Source organism: Carassius auratus, chromosome 7 (assembly GCF_003368295.1).
Source record: "Carassius auratus strain Wakin chromosome 7, ASM336829v1, whole genome shotgun sequence".
Classification (NCBI taxonomy): domain Eukaryota; kingdom Metazoa; phylum Chordata; class Actinopteri; order Cypriniformes; family Cyprinidae; genus Carassius; species Carassius auratus.
Genome location: NC_039249.1, coordinates 32,139,488 through 32,158,252, shown reverse-complemented (window position 1 = coordinate 32,158,252; position 18,765 = coordinate 32,139,488). Strand labels below are relative to the sequence as shown.

General features: G+C 36.3%; 1 protein-coding gene across 11 annotated transcripts in view; it reads left to right on the top strand.

The window, feature by feature from the left end:
- neo1a (neogenin 1a) overlaps positions 1-18,765 on the top strand; it is a 145,933-nt gene that overhangs the window by 97,189 nt on the left and 29,979 nt on the right. For all 11 annotated transcript variants that reach the window (XM_026268532.1, XM_026268534.1, XM_026268530.1 and 8 more), the window contains exons 5-7: positions 4,014-4,150; positions 8,450-8,604; positions 8,725-8,845. In XM_026268532.1, coding sequence (XP_026124317.1) covers positions 4,014-4,150; positions 8,450-8,604; positions 8,725-8,845 — 413 coding nt within the window. The remainder of the gene's footprint in view (positions 1-4,013; positions 4,151-8,449; positions 8,605-8,724; positions 8,846-18,765) is intronic.

Below are 18,765 nucleotides of genomic sequence, written 5' to 3'. Positions count from 1 at the left end.
TGGTTTTCTTTTCAGGAATTTCGATGTTTTGCCCCCGCATTATGACTTATAGATTATATCAGTGACTTTTTTACTTTATGAGGGTAGAAACAACAGATTTTTCAGTGGAGTAACACATGACTTTGGCTGGTGGCATCAGGAGGAATAGTGTCACTACCCTCGTTCAAGACTTGGCACAGTATTAGGAGCTGCTCTGTTTGGAGTCACAGCCATGGAGCTGAACAGTTAAGGGTGGAGACCATGCCAGAAGCTTTCGAGCTGTTGACAAGGAAGCCTTTCATCTCACTCACTTGTATCTTATGACGGCATCAATCACAGGCTGGCTGCTCTGAGGCAGGTTGGGTCAGCGCCACCGGTAGTTTGGTGTTGGATTTCTGTTGACGGATGCCAGTAGTTTGGCCTCAGAGCTGCACACTGGATTTACATCACAGCATATGCAGTGCTAGCTGTTAGCCCTAACCTGCATGCAGTCATGAGCCTATGTGCTTAACTTGAGGAAGTTGAGAAATTTCAAGAAACTTACTCAAGGAAATTACCAATCGTTCAATAATGAATGGGAGGATTTGTGATGTTCTTGTGACCTTTTTGTTTATCTTTATGTTGCAAAGTAGAGCTTGAAACCATCAATTTTTATTAAAATTATTATTCAATTATTATTATTATTTAATTATTATTTCAGAAATGGTAAGTGAAAGGAGGTACCAAATCTTCACTTATTATTTGTTAGGTTGCTGGAACTCTTACAGAAAATGTGGGTATGTCCGAATACAAGCCTTATTTATGTTTTTTGTTATTTTCTAGCAAAATTTTAGTAACCATAAAAATAATTTCCCCATGAAATAATTATTTGTTTATTATTTCAAATTTGGTAACAGGGCTGAATGGTTGATGCTTTTACCAGTACATTTTGACAAATTAAGAAAATAAATTAGGATTATTTAGCAGTATTAAAGTTGACAGATAGGTAAATATTTACACTATTTTTTTTTTTTTTTTTTGGTAATTTGGTCTAACCCAATCTGAATAATAGCATAATTCATCCTAAAACTGAAACCCCTTTACTTATAACCCCGTTACCCATTTTGTTTTATATATGTATTTATAGTCATTTTCTCTTTTGTATGTTTATTGCTAGAAAGCACACAGGGTTTTTAATTGTTTTAGACAAGTTTTTTGTATTCAGACAATTTTTGGAAACAGGTATGAAAAATAGTGAATGTATTAATGAAAACATGAACGAACGAACGTACGAATAAATGACTAAACAAATAAACAAATAAATATTTTTGCCATGAAATAATAATAGTATGTATGGCTGGGCGATTTTGAAAAAAAAATTCAAATCTATTTTTTTTTTCTTAACGCTTGAAGTCAACTTAAAAATGGAACTACAACATGATTCATATGATCTTTTTCTTTTTTAACCGAATTGCTCCTGGCGATATGAGCTCGTCATACGTGAGTGGTCAATCACGTGCCTCGACATGAGGTCGGATCGTTCTTTTCTCTTTACTGTTATCACTGGCATATTCTCAAAGTGTATAATTCTAACATTTGGTGATATTTCTTTTCAAAATTGATTGATTTCTAAAAAATACAATCATGACAAAACATTAAAATCTAATTAATTGATTAAAACATTAAAAAAAGTCTGTATATTTTCACATTTATTTTTTTCTAATTTATATTATTTTTAATCATGCTGCAGTTCCAAGGAGTCTTAAGTGTATCTTTCAGACTTATTCAAGTGAAATTACACAATGAAAAATGCAAAGGATATTGTGGTTAATTCATTTAGGTTGTCACTCCCTCACATTAACGTTTTGAAGGCACTTGACTTGAGAGAAACATACAGAGACAATTGCAGCTGAGAGGCACTGGTGTGTGGAACATCAGCATTCACACTCCTAAAAGAACATATGAGTAATAATGTCACGGTCCGTGAAAGAAAAACATGAAGACTGAAGCGTGTCTTAGGTGGAAAAGCTCCACAGTGGGCCTACGTGTTTCATTGCATGTTCTTCAGCACAAAAGGACAAAGACCTCTTTTATGAGACCTGCTGGTTTTCCTGTGGGATGAGGTATGTGTGATGGTTGAGGTAGGGTGGAGTTTCTCTGTGCACAAGACTTTGAGTTACTCGCTCTTATGCATGTCCTGTGGTCTGGCGTGTGTAAAAGACACTGTCAAGGCTGCCCTCTCAGGACTTCAGAGTGCTGTTCCATACTCTGCAGCTTATACATTTTAGATTTTGGTACTGGCAATGGGGTTCATTCATTCTGTTTTGGCTAATTCTATAAAGCTTGTATATTACTGAATCTGTTGATTTAACTGTTTAAATCAGTCACTTAGAATTACACAGATTTAAAAAAAAAAAAAACATGTTTACAAAATTTAAGGGCAAAAAAATAAAATAAAGAAATAATAATAAAGAACCTTTGAGAGCACATGCTTGTTGTTTTCTCGAACAGTGGTTCCCAACCACATTCCTGGAGGCTCCCCAACACTCACATTGTGCATCTCTCCTTTGTCTAACACACCCAGTTCAGGTCTTGGAGTCTCTACTAATGAGCTGATCATCTGAATCAGGTGTGTTTGATTAAGGAGACATGGAAAACATGCAGTGTTGGGGGCCTCCGGGAACATGGTTGGGAACCACTTTTTGAGAAAACCCACAATTTTGAATGCAGCACATGGTTCAGGTTACTTGTATGTCTGAGACTGAGAGACAGGCAGAAAATAAAACAGGGAATGTGTCAGTGTGAGAAGGCTGGTATTAATGTCCTGGTGTTTGATGCCAGTCGATGGCTGATATATCAGGTTGAGTGGAGGTTCTGCAGTCTCCTCATCCCTGTGTTCTCTGTGCATAAGACCATCATCCCGCTCCTCTATCTCATACTGTGGCCACACTCTTCTTTCTTTCAAACCAGTCCTGCAAGCACCCCATCACCTCACATTTTGTATGTCTCCCTACAGTATATCTGACACACCCATTGTAGGTCTTGCAGTCTCTACTAATGAGCTGATGAGTTAAAACAGATGTGATAGATGATTTAGACTCAGAAAATGTGCAGTGCTGGGGGTGCTCGCAGGACCGGTTTGAAAACCACTGTTCTAAGCCATTGATTCCTTGCCCAGCATCTCAGTATGTGCCCTACTGCATGTTGAAAATGTAACCAAGCCGAATGTTGATAGTTTATCAATGAGTGAAAATAAAAAAAATAATTGCTGCAGAATTCATTTTCGCAATTTTTAACCAAATTGTGGTGTTGTCTGCATTCATCAAGCACAGTCATTGAACCTTGTCAGCAGAAATTACTTGAAAGTTACTTTAAAGTTCAGTTATTACTACAAATGAGAGCTTATGGTAAAAGTGATGAAAAATAGTAAATACATTTCAACATGTCTTTTGTGCTCAGAATAATTTTGGTAACGGATAAAAAAAGTTAAAACTTTTGGTAACAAAGATGAAAAAATGGTAAATGCATAAATAATTATTCAGTTTTTTTTTTTGTATTAAGATAACAGGTAGCAGGGTTTAAATTAATAATAATAATAATAATAATAATAATAATAGTAATAATATAGTTACCTTGACACTACCTAATGTGAACTAACAATATTTCCCTACTATCAATACCCTCTTAGGGAAGAATCCCCTTTATCCAAAGCTTCATAAAGTACAATTATTACCTAAACAATCCTCCTGAAGCACCCTGGGATTAGGTGCCTTGGTGACCTCAAGGGCACAATGGTGACCCATGAATTTTTTGCCCTGGTGGGGATCAAACCAGAGACCATCTGATTACCAAGTCTGACCTTTACAGCTAAACCATGCACCGCAATGTTGAGGCTGCCCTTTTCTGCTAGAATGCACTCTTTGCAAAATAGATCCATTTTGTGCATGGAAGAAGGACCATCTATACTGCATTTATTGAATTAACATCGGGCTAAGTATACATTTAACTTTCTGCATGGAGCTTATTGACAAGTGCTTTTTCTCTTTTCCGCACAGCAAGGGCCGCTTTGAAGTGCTTGGAGGAGGCAGCCTGCGGATCTTCAATCTCACTGAGGAAGACGCCGGTGTGTATAGCTGCATGGCAGACAACACCAATGGATCCATTGAGGCCCAGACTGAGCTCACACTGAAGGGTAAGATTAAACCTCTCTGCTTTATAAAGGACTAGTGATTGTCACGTCACACTGTAAAGCTCTTTCCTCTAGTACTGTTCAGAGGAAGTGTTGCATTTTCTCGGTGACATTAAGTTCTGTAATTCAATTGCACGCTCTGATCACACTTCAGATACAGAAACATGTATTGGGTTCTCTGTAATTGCTCAAGCTGTAGCTTTTGGGCAGGACTGGCTAGTGCGTGAGATGTGATTGTGTGATGATAAAAGGGATGCGAGATGGTTAAGACAGGTGTGAAATCAGAGAGAAAAGAATAGAATCTGGGCTGTAGATTTCATGCAGATATGTGGAGTGTAATGAGCTTCGGCCATCTGGCCATCTGCTGGGAATTGATCCTACACTGTGACGAGATGAAAAGATGAAAGATACTGGAGGGCACCCAGCCCCTACTTTTAGGCCCTTTGCTTTCCCTTTTGTGGGTGGGAGAGGTATTGTGTTGAAAGCTGGAGTGATAGTACAGTAAATCCAGCAGCTCACAATGGAGGTGCAATGCCAAACTCAAACCGAGCAGCTCTCAGAATCCAAGCGAGTGTCAAACGCTTCCTAAGTTTTGTCAGTGTTCTGAATAGAGATGCCCTGGGATCAGAAATGAGTTTTGTCAAAATTTTTATGGTATGATCTTGATTGTCACAGAAAATTATTTCAGTGGTCCCAGTGAAAACTGAATGTGCACTTAGTATAACGTATATTTTAAAAAACTGTACTTGCATATAATGCCAATCTAATAAAAGGTCACCTAATACCCTCTGGAGTCGATTAACGTGGATACGCATGAACTGTAACTCCGTGAATACTCAACAAAGAGACATGAGAGATATCTATAGAAAGCCTGACATGTCTACTTTCAAACCGAAAACAAATATTCTGTGATAAAATAATCCATATGAAAACAACGCGATGTCCGTTTTTCACGTCTCTATTCATTATCTTCTAATGAGACCACGCCCACGCACTGAACGTATTTTTCAGTTTTCCATAAATGCTTGTCAGTACATTCAACATAGCACTTTAGTCATATTTCAAAGACAGTATAAATAATTATGAAATAACATATAAAGATCTACATTTGTTCTAATTAAGTTGGTCAAAATCACTTTTTATTCCAACTCATTGCATTAATATAAATATAACTCTTAAACATTTTCATTTCTTTTCAGTGAACATGAAGTAGAGCATACAAAAACATTAGGATTCCGCTTAAGTATTTTCTTCTAAAGTATATTATTTCCCTATTTTTAATTTTTATTTATTATTTTTTTATTTTTTGTATGATGAAGTGTACTCTCGCACAATAGCACATACAAGCAAAACACACACTGTTTTAAAAGTAATAGCTGCAAGACTTCAACATAATGCATGTTGGCCTGAAAAAAGTGTGATTGAATTGCTGAATAACCTATGTAATATTTATAACTATACTACACTCACAGGAATTACATTGGTAACACACAAGCAGACGTTAATTTGCCCAGAACAGTAGTCCCACACTTCTAAAAATGCTTCACAGCTCAAACAGTAATAGGTTTTGCTGAATAATGCATGCTGAATAATTCATCCTTTAACAAAATATGAGATTCATATTTCTGCATGTAAACCCTTTGGACCCTCTTGTTTACTCCTGTTGCAAGTTATTATTTTTTTTTCATTTTTTTTTCATGCATCCCTGTTTCAAGCATGAAATAAAACCATGACTTTCATGTCTTGTTTGCTCAGTTTTTAAATGTCAACCAGCGGGCGCAGAAGAGTTATGAACACATTCTGCTGCGTACATCACTAGTCAACATGCAGAGATGTGTGCTGGTGTGAGCAGGTCAGATTGATCTGGGAATTTCTGCACTCTCTGTGTTTCTGTTATACTGTAGGTGAGAAACCCAGAATCCTATTAAACTTTGATGGACTGTCTTTTCTGTGCTACGCAAAACATAAGGGAGTAGCTTGTAGGCTGCTGTTTCTTAGCCTACTCTGAAATGCAGGTAGATGAATAGAAACAACAGTGTGTGTTGAGCTTTGACATGGTCTGTAATATAGCAGGAAACCCGAGACATGCTCTTGAATGCAAGCGAGGCGGTGATAAGAGCTGTGTGTGGTCATTTGAGATGTTTTATCATCACAATAATCTCCTGCTAGAATGTAGACAAGTGTAACGTATGGAAGCTTGTATCCACCACTGAATAAAAAAATATCTCAAAATTCCTTTTTATATCTCTCCATTCACACTTTATAATCCAGCCAGTCCCTGATCATAAAACCATGTTCTGCTGTAACATTTTTCATACTAGGATGTTTATCAGACTATGGAAGTAAAATACTAGGTTGTGAATTTTGTACCATTTTGACTTTAATGAAAAAATGGCTTAGGGTGATTGACTGTGTATCAAAAATGCAAAAGTGTGTGCAATCAAACACCAGCACAGCCTTTATCTGTATATTTGCAGCTGATGCGACATTTTTACAGTCGGTGGCCACCGATATGAGTGCTGCCCTGTGTATGTGCTCCTGGGTATATGTGTGTGAGATATACCGAGAGATTGAAACCCAAACCATCTGTCCCGCGTGGAGCTGGCGTGAGCTGGAACCCAGCAGTGTGTGACAAGTGTTTTTCAGCAGGTTGTGTGTGCAGGCCTCAGCAAACTGCAGGAGCACATACTAACAGCCATTCATCACCTTACCTCTGTCAGTTTGGCCCTGATGCTGCAACTTATGTTAGATATACAGTTACAGATATTGCATGGAAAACATCCAATCAGGTTCTTTTTAGCTCAGCTTAAATCTTAAATCTAGCCATAGCTTTATGTAGCCATTCTGCTTTTGGCTGTTTAAATACATTTTTATGTTAATGACGATCTATGCTCTCTATTTGCTATTTTTACCCTTTGTTAATTTTGCTCAAATTTATACATTTATATTTTTCTATTCACTTCCACACATAGAAATGTATATATAATATAATATAATATTCATTATATATACCGTATATGTGGACACGTATAAAATATTATAATATTTAGGGCTGTCAGGGCTGATTAATTGTCTAAAAATAGTCATGGTTATTGCGATTAATTGTCTGTTTTGGGGCTTTGGGGATTGTGCAGACTATCATGATTAATTGTCTGTTTTTTATGTCTGAAACAACTGCGGTTAGATCAAATAATCGCGATTAGATGGTCATTTTATTATCGCGACACAGGCCTAAATATAACATTTAAGAATTAGATACATCATTTATATAATGTCACATTCTAAATCTTTTTGTTTGCTTATTGCACAGTTTATTTGTAATAATGCCAATTTGTCTTTCAATTAATCTTGTAATAAACAATGTATTTTATAATATTAATTTATATATATGTATTATATGCATTTATAATTTTTTTTGCTGTACAGTTTATTTGTAATTCTACAAATTTTTCTTTTGAAAAGGGAAAATTAAGTTTAAATACAGTTATATATAAATATATACATCTATATTTGTATCATTCATTTAATTATTCCATTCAATTATTCTTAACATTTTTGTGTTGGTTTTAAGAACATAAAGTTTTTATGAAACCGTTAATATCACTTTACAATGTGCTGTTACATTTTAAATATTTTCTTGTGCGGCTTTTTTATTTTTTTTGTACAATTTATTTGTAATTATGCTTATTTCTCTTTAAAAAAATAATTATATGTATGTACTGTATATGGTCTGAGCAACAAATATCTATTTCATACTTTTATTTAAAAACCTTTAATCAGTGCATACTGATTTATGCAATGATGAGGGCAAGTGTATTAATCGTATGCAAGTGATAGTAATGTTTTGTAAATGTGCAATTTGTATGAATTATACAGCGACTGAGGGATGTGGTTGTGTGGTAGAGGATCGGGCACAGCACAGAGCAACAATCCAATTACATCCCAACAGACAGGCCTGAATCATTCTGGTGCACACTACCTTGTTATTGAGATGATCTATGTCCTGTTTATCTTCTTCAAGATCAAATAACCTCATTTGCTAATGGGAAGCCTTTGGAGGTTATGCATTTTCCTCTGGCTATTAGGAAGAACATATTTTAGCCACATCCTGGTGTTTAGGGTATTTTTAGAGATTGGGAAAAGTCAAAAGCAGCATTTTTTCCCCCCTAATCAAATCATATTGTTTTCCCGAAATCATTAGTGGCATTAAGCTATACAGCCAGTTGAAGCATTATTTCTCTGAAGAACCAAATGTTTGGTTCCTCATGCTCACGTGATTTGTTTTATTGCTTTTCTTCTCAGCTTCCCCACAGTTCCTGAAGAAACCAGCTAGCATATATGCTCATGAAGCCTCAGACATCATCTTCGAGTGCGAGGTCGCCGGCTCACCCGCTCCCACCATCAAATGGGTGAAGAACGGGGATGCCGTCATTCCCAGCGACTATTTCAAGATCATTGTAAGTTGCCAGCTAGGTCTACATGAGTGAGGAAATGCTGTTGACCTTTTACAGTGCATCTACAGATAAATACAGTATTTCTTCTAGATGACAGCCATGTTCTTGGGTGCCTCTTTACAGAAGGAGCAGAACTTGCAGGTGCTGGGGCTGGTCAAGTCAGATGAAGGTTTCTATCAGTGTTTAGCTGAGAATGATGCTGGCAATGTCCAGGCAGGTGCTCAGCTCATCATATTGGATCAAGGTACGTTTAGGAATGGATATTTTCTACTCTTAACTCTCAACAGCATGTCTGCTTGCATTAAACTTTGTGAAAATTTTTCTCTTTGTTAAACCCTGCTGGAAACCCTAGTTGGTTTAAATTTTTTCCAGTTGCTCCAAGCTGATAATATATGACCAGTAGCTGGACATTAGATGGTTAATCATTAGGAATAAAGCTGCTGAGGCCCAAGTTGACGTGGTAGACCTTCTAGGTTAGAGCTGTCAGACCTGGTTCTGGACCTTACGGTTCCAGAAACCATCGGTATGACCAGGAGCCGGATTCACGAAAATCTTCTTAAGATATAAAATAAGATCAATTCCACAAAGTTTGTTAGAATGTTCTTAAGTGCAAATCTTGAAAAATTCTCAATAAGTTCTCAAATATATTCTTAAGAACATCTTAATGTTTTCTTAAGAAGACAATAAGGGTCGTTATCTGAGTGGTACATGACGCACTGATAAACTCACGCTTTATTGTCTTTTTGCACTTCCTACAGATTACACTAATAATCATAATAAGAACGCACACTATTTTTGTCACGACTTTGACTGGCGCTCAGCTTCATGTTTTTAATGCGGCGTGTTTTTGAAAATTTTTGTGCTGTGTTTTTGCGCTCTTGTCTGAGTGAACGCTTCCAGTATGTGAGTCCGGGCTTCTACAGCAAATGCGTTCTGCGCATTCATATGCACTGAATACCTTCAAAGATTGTCATATTTATAAGCTAAAATTAAAAGCGTTTAATTAAAGCTTCCTATTTGAGTTGCTACTGAGTTTTGAAGTCAGCAAAAAGTAGCATCACACATTGGCTAATCGTGACCGATCATGTTTACATTAACAGTCATCTCTGTCCCTTCAGAAAACTCGTGCACATCCCTAGTTCTACAATGTATTATATGCAGCTGTTGTTTTGATGAAATACCCCAATAAATTAATTGAAAAATTCTTACTGATTGGGATTTAAAACAAGTTTGGGGCTGTCCTAAATTTAAGAAATTATTTGCCAAGATTTCTAAGAGGATTCTTTTCAAGAATTTGAATTCTTCTTAGGATTTGTCTTAAGAACATTCTTAAGAAAAAAGATAAGAATATTCTTAAGATGGATTTTTGGGAATGCAAAATATTCGTAACTTTTTTCGAAAGATAAAAAATAAGAAGAAAACGTCAGTTAAGAAGCAATTTCTTCTTAAGAATGTTTCGTGAATCCAACCCATGGTTCCTACAGGAGAGTGTTTATATTACCGTATTTTTCAGACTATAAGTCGCACCTGAGTATAAGTCGCATCAGTCCAAAAATACGTCATGGTGAGGAAAAAGACATATAAGTCGCATTTATTTAGAACCAAGAACCAAGAGAAAACATTAGCGTCTCCAGCCACAAGAGGTTGCTCTGTGCTGCTCAGTGTAGACTACAGGAGAACTCAGCAGCATAGAGCGCCCTCTCACAGCTGGAGACGGTAATGTTTTCTCCTGGTTCATTTCTCTTGGTTCATGTCAAATAAATTTTGATAAATAAGTCGCACCTGACTATAAGTCGCAGGACCAGCCAAACTATGAAAAAAAGTGTGTCTTGTAGTACGTAAAATACGGTAGTTTGATTACACTCTTAAATATCGTTTAAATCCAATTATAAAAGTGTTCATAACATCTTATTACAGTCCTGTAATATCAGCCCATTTAGTTTTACAACTATATCACAGCTATTTTAGTATTTCATTAAGCAGTCGTAAACATCTCAGAGATACTGGAGGATTTATCCACGTCGCTGATCTTTTTTAATAGAAATCTCATTGAAGGTATAGTAGTTTTGGTGTAAGTCAGGTGGATGATGCCATCTGCCGCAGCTTCCTCTCTGGCGGTGCCACCTGTTCAGTGTATGTGTGTGCGCTCACGGGCATATGTGCGCCTGGACTAGAGTTTAATGTTAAATGTGTGCTTGAGATGGAGTTCTGGATGGTCGCTGCCTGGGATATTACTTACTGATCAGAGGTGCATTTCCCAAACATACCTTCACATGATTGAAATGCTAATCAGTTTCTAGCCTTTACGTAATGTGTTTTTTCTGGATTCTTTGGGTTGTTATTCTATCTCTTTATGTTATAATAAACCTACCATAAAAATTACAGACCCTTAATTTCTTTGTAAGTGGACCAACTTACCACATTAGCAGGGGATCAAATAAATATTTTCCCCACTGTACGAATGAGGGGCAATCGTACTAAAGCTAACACTCTAGGGCTGGGTGAAGATTGCCTTGGCAAGCAACTCTCAAATTTAAATCCGCCGTATACGAGTGGTCTTGAATGAACAAATTAGTTGTCAGGTTGTCACTATGTTCCTGTGATACTTTCTGAGATGAAGCCAGCGTCTCTTTGAAATCTCTTTGGGGCTTTGCTGTACTCTTTGCTCCTCTCGTATGAAATAGCCTATAAACACTTTACTTTGGCAGGCTTCTCAGCTTGTTCTAGTTAAAGGCACTAGACAGGTCTGATTGGAGGCTTGTTGAAACCTCGGTTCTCGCTGCCATCTGGACAAGCACATGGTGAATGGAGAAACACGGTTGCCTATCTTCACTTGTGTTAGAGCTGATTGCTGAGTTTATTTAGTTACAGTCTGGGAGTTTGTTGCGCAGTCTGTGAAACTTGCTCATTATATTTTTTTCTCTGTAAGGGAATATATGATCCCATACTCATTAGTGTAATGCAGCATTGTGTTTTCCCCATAGTCACAGTGCTTTAGATTTGACGTGCTGTGATTAACATAAGCACAATGTAATTGCAGAGATTTTCTTAGATCTTACGTTTAAAAAAAAATGCATGTGATCAAAACAAAGAACTTTTAACCACAGAAACTACATTGTAATTGACAAACTTATTGTTTTGAATTTTTCTAGAGATTTTGTGGAGAAGCAGAGCTGCACTATGAAAAATCTGGGTCACCACAAGCATTAAAAAAAAGTTTTAGTCATATAGCTGGTGTGAGATCAGGACGTGACCTGACAGTTTGATGCTGTCTCACTCCTTGAGCTTGTTTATTTTCCCCAGATTAATTTTAATGCCATATTTGCATTTGAATGCTTGTTTTCCTGGCAGTGACTTATTATTATTAAGGATTCATGGCAACTGGAAAAAAAACATTTCTCTTTTTTGCCTCAATTTTTCAATCCTAGGCTCTTTTTTTTTTTTTTTTTGTACAGCACAAAAACCCCATAAAACCCATTTCCTAGCATCTGTTTCTATACAGAGTTGCATTTTTCTTCAGGTTAATCTGTAAATTGTGTGTGTGTGTGTGTGTGTGTGTGTAGGAGCCACTCTGCTTCACTATAATCAGTGATGGACAAAGAGCACAAAACTAATACTTTAGTAAAACTACTCCAGTTAAAGTATTAAGTACCCATTTTCCACTTTGAGTAAAAGTACAAAAGTATTGCATTAAAAACTAAATGTACAGATTGATCAATGTTTGTTTGGTCATTTTGAACTTGTATATACTTTTATATTTAATCATTTTTATATTATATATTTTATATAATCCCACTGTTAAAAATACCTAGGGAAGGGGGCTTGTCTTAAACTATCAAAACATAAATATGAATATCAGTTTAGGTTACTGATACTACTTCATGTGTGCAAACACGTTGGAAAATAAATCAGAAATTCAGTTTAGAATAACAAAGCATGACCTGTTTTTAAGAAATGTAGTATGATATTATGCTTTGCAATGCAGCGAAGTAAAAGTTTCTCAAAACAAAAATACCCCGATAAAGTACTGTAACTGAGTAAAAAATGCTTTGTTACTGTCCACCACTGGCTACAGTTGTTGCCTTGGGCTTCAGTCCCAGGTATGTTTGTAGGAAAATGATAGATGAACTTGGATGTGTGTCTGAGCACAATGGCAGACAGGGTGATTGATCTGAAAGCATACAATGCTGATTTGGGCTATATTTGTGTTTATATCTCAGCTGCAGAGCCGGTGGAGCCATAAAACATAAATAGTATGTCTCCGCTGAGGCCTCTCACTGTGTTCATATGACACTTTAACTAGGCCTGTGTGCCAGACTCGGCTAACAGCAGAGCAAATATGCTTCACTTATTTATGGCCACAGAAAGAGCCCTCTAGCTGCTTTCCAACATCTCTGCTTTGTTTACAAGATTCATCACTCACTGCTTGGTATATTGATGTGATTTAGTTGAAGTTATACAGTCTGGAGCTGTAACTAAATTCAAAGGAATTATTCCGTTGGAGAATCAAGACATTTTATTTCACCAAAATACAAAAGTAAACTAGTTTTATGATGTACCAAAAAACATTTTCAGAATGCAATACTAGATTACTGCTTCAGGCTTTTTACAAAGTGTAAGTTTCTTCAGCTTTAGACATAATACTGTGTTATAGATTATAGACTGTAGATCTTTAATCTATAGATTATAAACTGGTTTAGATTTGTTCATTCATTTTTGCTAGTTTTGAATGGCCTTTTAATTGTAGATTTTATAATTTTACACTTGTCTCGACATAGACTTTGAATTATAAATAAAAAATAAAATAAAAAATAAATGTGTGAAACATTATTACATAATTTAAAACTATGATCATCTTAATAAAGATTGACTTAAACTATTTCAATAATTATAAATATTTTTATGGCATCATTTAAGATGTATATATATATATATATATATATATATATATATATATATATATATATATATATATCTTATATATATATATATTTTTTAATTTAGTTCAACAATGTATATATATATATATATATATATATATATATATATATATATATATATATATATATACAATTCTTGAGCACCAAATATAAGAACAATAATGTGACACTGGCTGCTGAAAGTTTTAAAATATATTGATATAGAAAACAGTTTTTTATTGTAGTAATGTTTCACAATATTACAGTTTTTACTGTATTTTGGATTAAATAAAACCAGCCCTGTGAGCTTGAAAGATTTCTTAAAAAACACAAAAACATTGGTCTCAAACTTTTGAACAGTAGTGTATGTGTAACACAATGATATATTATTAATAGTAAAATATTTATATCTTTTTTTTCACAGTACAAATTTGATTTCTACACATATTTATTTTATTTATATATTCCCTCATACATTAATCGGTTTGCTGAAGCTTGTATACGGTGAATTCTCATCTTGAACTCCACTGTGATTTGGTGTGATATAATAATCTAATGTTAGATGTTAGCTTGCTATTGAAACCAAGTGCTGTTGCGGGTACCTTTGTGTACAAATGCCCCGAGCCAAAGCTTCTCAAAGGAGCGCAGTGATATTTCTGCTATTGGGACTGAGCATGACAAATGGGACTGAAGTGCATGTCAGAAAATAAATGATTTAGCTGAGGGACTTGAGCTCAAGGACCGGAGCTCTTTGATGAAGCATGCGATGGTTCAGCAGGTGCAGGAGGGAACGGGGGCTCTGCTTGCTGACCCGGAGGGCCGCTGTAGCTGGGTGTAGACATACAGTAATGACATGCCAGATGGGCGTATGCCTCCCCAGCAAACACAGAGGAAGTCCCCTGCCAGCGTCACGCTGCGACCCATAATCCTGTGCTTTCGTGCTGGGCGGTACGTCCCGCCGAGGTGCCCATGCCTCCCCCTAGATCTGCCCTGCTGCTCTGGCTTTCATCTCTCAGACTATGGTGCGCTGCTCTCCATCACGTGGGAGACCTGTTTAATCTCAACAGGGGTGTTGATGGCCTTTAATCCATCATCCTCTCGTATTCATGATGTTTACTTTGAAGACATAGACTGCTGCAGTGGTGCCCGCTTCGGATCCAAGGCAAAATCGCTGCAGGCTAGCCATATCTCCAATAAAATAAATGACAAAGACTAGCGTGTACTTGGTTTCTGGAATATCATAGTAACTCCGCTTATTAAAAAAATTGCTTCTTTGTGCTTCACTTGCTTTGTCTGTATTTGCTACTATAACAAAAAAAAATAGATTATATTTTCAAGAAAAGACTGAAGATTTCATGAAACGTCGAATCAATCTTAAAAATGTAAAATAGTTTTACTTTTAGAATTTTCTGCACAGTGAAAACGTACGTACTGTAGCTTTAACACAAAAACTTCTGCCCACTCAGTATAAAGCTACAGAAATCACTTCTGTTTTGATGTCGAAACTACAAACACATTAACACAGAACGGTTATGCATAACCCATCTCTGATCATTTCAGTGTGACCCAAATAGTTTCTGCAGCAAATTACAGTGGAAATTGTTTTGTAATCCTGTCACATTGTAGTGCAGAATTATGCAAATACCCTTCTTTTTTTATTTTCACCTTTTTTCTATTCAGAATGTTCTCTCCATTATGTGACTGAAGTTAACAACGTACCTGTATTATGATTCATTTTCTCCAATGTCCCCTGTGTTCACATACCACAAACAGTCTGTGCTGTATGAGTCCGAGGAACATATTTGGAGTATAGAATGTCACTTATGTCATTTTATTTAATTTTTTTAAGTTATATTCCATCTCAACCAATCAAATTATTTTCAACTCGGGCTCAGATAAGACATGATCTTATGACTAATTCCCTTGGAAAAAGATGATTTTCAAAGACACTGTGTGCTTTAAAGTTGACATACAATCGAAAACAGGATTTTTTATACATTTTTATTACACAGAATCTCCTCACCCACTGTCAACGTCAATGTGTTGTCTAAATGGTTCCATAAAGAACCTTTAACATCTGAAGAACATTTATGTTTCAAAAGAAGGTTCTTCAGATTAAAAAAGGCAAATAAGAGATGGTTCTTTAAAGAACCTTTGACTGAATTGTTATTTGTAGAACCAAAAATGGTTCTTCTATGGCATAGCTGTGAAGAACCTTGTAAGCACCCATATTTTTAAGTATTAAATATATGATTGCTTGTCATTGTGTTGCACAAAAATATTTGGGTTCTATAATAGTTTGTTGTTAATTAGATTTTTTTCCACTCTAAACTAAGTTGAACTATGAGTAATTTTGTTGTGATTTTGTTTTTTGTAGCATTTTATTATTTATAGTTGTTAAAAAATTTAATACTGAGAAAATTGCATTCAAAGTTGACCAAATGAAGTTCTTAGCAATGTATATTACGAATCAAAAATGAAGTCTTGATATATTTACAGTAGGAAATTTACAAAATATCTTCATGGAACATGATCTTTACTTAATATCCTATTGATTTTTGGCATAACATTTTTTTTGATAATTTTGACCCATACAATGTTTTTTTGGCTATTGCTAAAAAATTACCCCTGCAACTTAAAACTGGTTTTGTGGTCCAGGGTCACATATGAGGCTTTTCGTCAGTGTCTACAGATCAAGAGCTGCTACACATTTCAGCAGCAGTCAGTCCTGTCATGTTATTACATGAGTACAGGTGAAGAACATGAACCTTCCTGAGAATGGATGAAATAATCTGGTTTTTATGCCTCCGCACAATATAAGGAAGTCTTCAACCCCTTCCAGACCCTTCACGATAATAGCATGTTCCCTCAGATCAATAGTAGAGAGGGTATGAGATGTAATGCCAGTGGATGAAGTCTTTATGTGCAGCAGGAACTATGTCGCATCTCTTGTACAGTGGCCATTTCAGTCCATACCCATCTCTGTAAGATGAAGGCAGGAGCTTTTAAGTGGTCATTAGTAGTGCACTCCGCTCGCTCTCTCAGTCAGTCACATCATAAGCACGTGGAGGTGAATGAGGTGATCGTTCCAACATTTATATTTTTCCCCCATATCCTCTTGCACAATTACCTATTTCAGATTCTTGATGACCTAGATACATAATACATTACCATTATTGCTCTAAGCAATATGTTTTTATTTGCAATTCCCGAAATACCATTTGCTTAATATCAAAATCATAATTACAAATCGATTTACAGCAAACATGGAGTTAATAATAATTCTTTTACATTTACATTTTGCACTAAAGGCCTTGTGACCTTTTTGCTTAGCTTCAGTATGTATCATTAATAAGGCGATGTCACCATCTGTTCCAATGGCAGCAGCCATTGCTCTCTGCTATGAATAGAAAGGGTATTAATCTTCTGTTGCTCTCCACCGTACATCACATGACTGCGTTCACCATCAGACAGACACTTAGGAGACTGTTGAAGCTGATGTTTGAGATGATCCTGATAACGTCCTAGTTGAATACATGTATGTTTGGAAAACGTTTTCCAAGCACTCCATTTTAGTAGGGGTGTAACGGTACACAAACATGACGGTTCAGTTCGTACCTTGGTTTTGACGTCACGCTTCAGTATGGTTTGGTACAGCAGGATAAAAAACAAAACATAAAATTGCTTTTACTATTATTATTGTTAAACAGTGGTTTACCTTAGCTTATGCTCTAAACTATAGGAAGCCCTTTTACATTTGCCTACTATAAGGTTACAATTAACAACAGAGCCCAAACTTGTTTACTATTTATTTAAAAATATTATAATCAACACTCAGCTTAATAGTATGTACTTAATTGTTAATTGTATGCAAATGTGTAAATTGCACATAGTGCAGGTTTTAACTTCTAAATTATAAAATTACTATACAGTATTGTTCAAAATAATAGCAATACAATGTGACTAACCAGAGTAATCAAGGTTTTTCGTATATTTTTTTATTGCTACGTGGCAAACAAGTTACCAGTAGGTTCAGTAGATTCTCAGAAAACAAATGAGACCCAGCATTCATGATATGCACGCTCTTAAGGCTGTGCAATTGGGCAATTAGTTGAATTAGTTGAAAGGGGTGTGTTCAAAAAAATAGCAGTGTGGCATTCAATCACTGAGGTCATCAATTTTGTGAAGAAACAGGTGTGAATCAGGTGGCCCCTATTTAAGGATGAAGCCAACACTTGTTGAACATGCATTTGAAAGCTGAGGAAAATGGGTCGTTCAAGACATTGTTCAGAAGAACAGCGTACTTTGATTAAAAAGTTGATTAGAGAGGGGAAAACCTATAAAGAGGTGCAAAAAATGATAGGCTGTTCAGCTAAAATGATCTCCAATGCCTTAAAATGGAGAGCAAAACCAGAGAGACGTGGAAGAAAACGGAAGACAACCATCAAAATGGATAGAAGAATAACCAGAATGGCAAAGGCTCAGCCAATGATCACCTCCAGGATGATCAAAGACAGTCTGGAGTTACCTGTAAGTACTGTGACAGTTAGAAGACGTCTGTGTGAAGCTAATCTATTTTCAAGAATCCCCCGCAAAGTCCCTCTGTTAAAAAAAAGGCATGTGCAGAAGAGGTTACAATTTGCCAAAGAACACATCAACTGGCCTAAAGAGAAATGGAGGAACATTTTGTGGACTGATGAGAGTAAAATTGTTCTTTTTGGGTCCAAGGGCCACAGGCAGTTTGTGAGACGACCCCCAAACTCTGAATTCAAGCCACAGTACACAGTGAAGACAGTGAAGCATGGAGGTGCAAGCATCATGATATGGGCATGTTTCTCCTACTATGGTGTTGGGCCTATTTATCGCATACCAGGGATCATGGATCAGTTTGCATATGTTAAAATACTTGAAGAGGTCATGTTGCCCTATGCTGAAGAGGACATGCCCTTGAAATGGTTGTTTCAACAAGACAATGACCCAAAACACACTAGTAAACGGGCAAAGTCTTGGTTCCAAACCAACAAAATTAATGTTATGGAGTGGCCAGCCCAATCTCCAGACCTTAATCCAATTGAGAACTTGTGGGGTGATATCAAAAATGCTGTTTCTGAAGCAAAACCAAGAAATGTGAATGAATTGTGGAATGTTGTTAAAGAATCATGGAGTGGAATAACAGCTGAGAGGTGCCACAAGTTGGTTGACTCCATGCCACCCAGATGTCAAGCAGTTTTAAAAAACTGTGGTC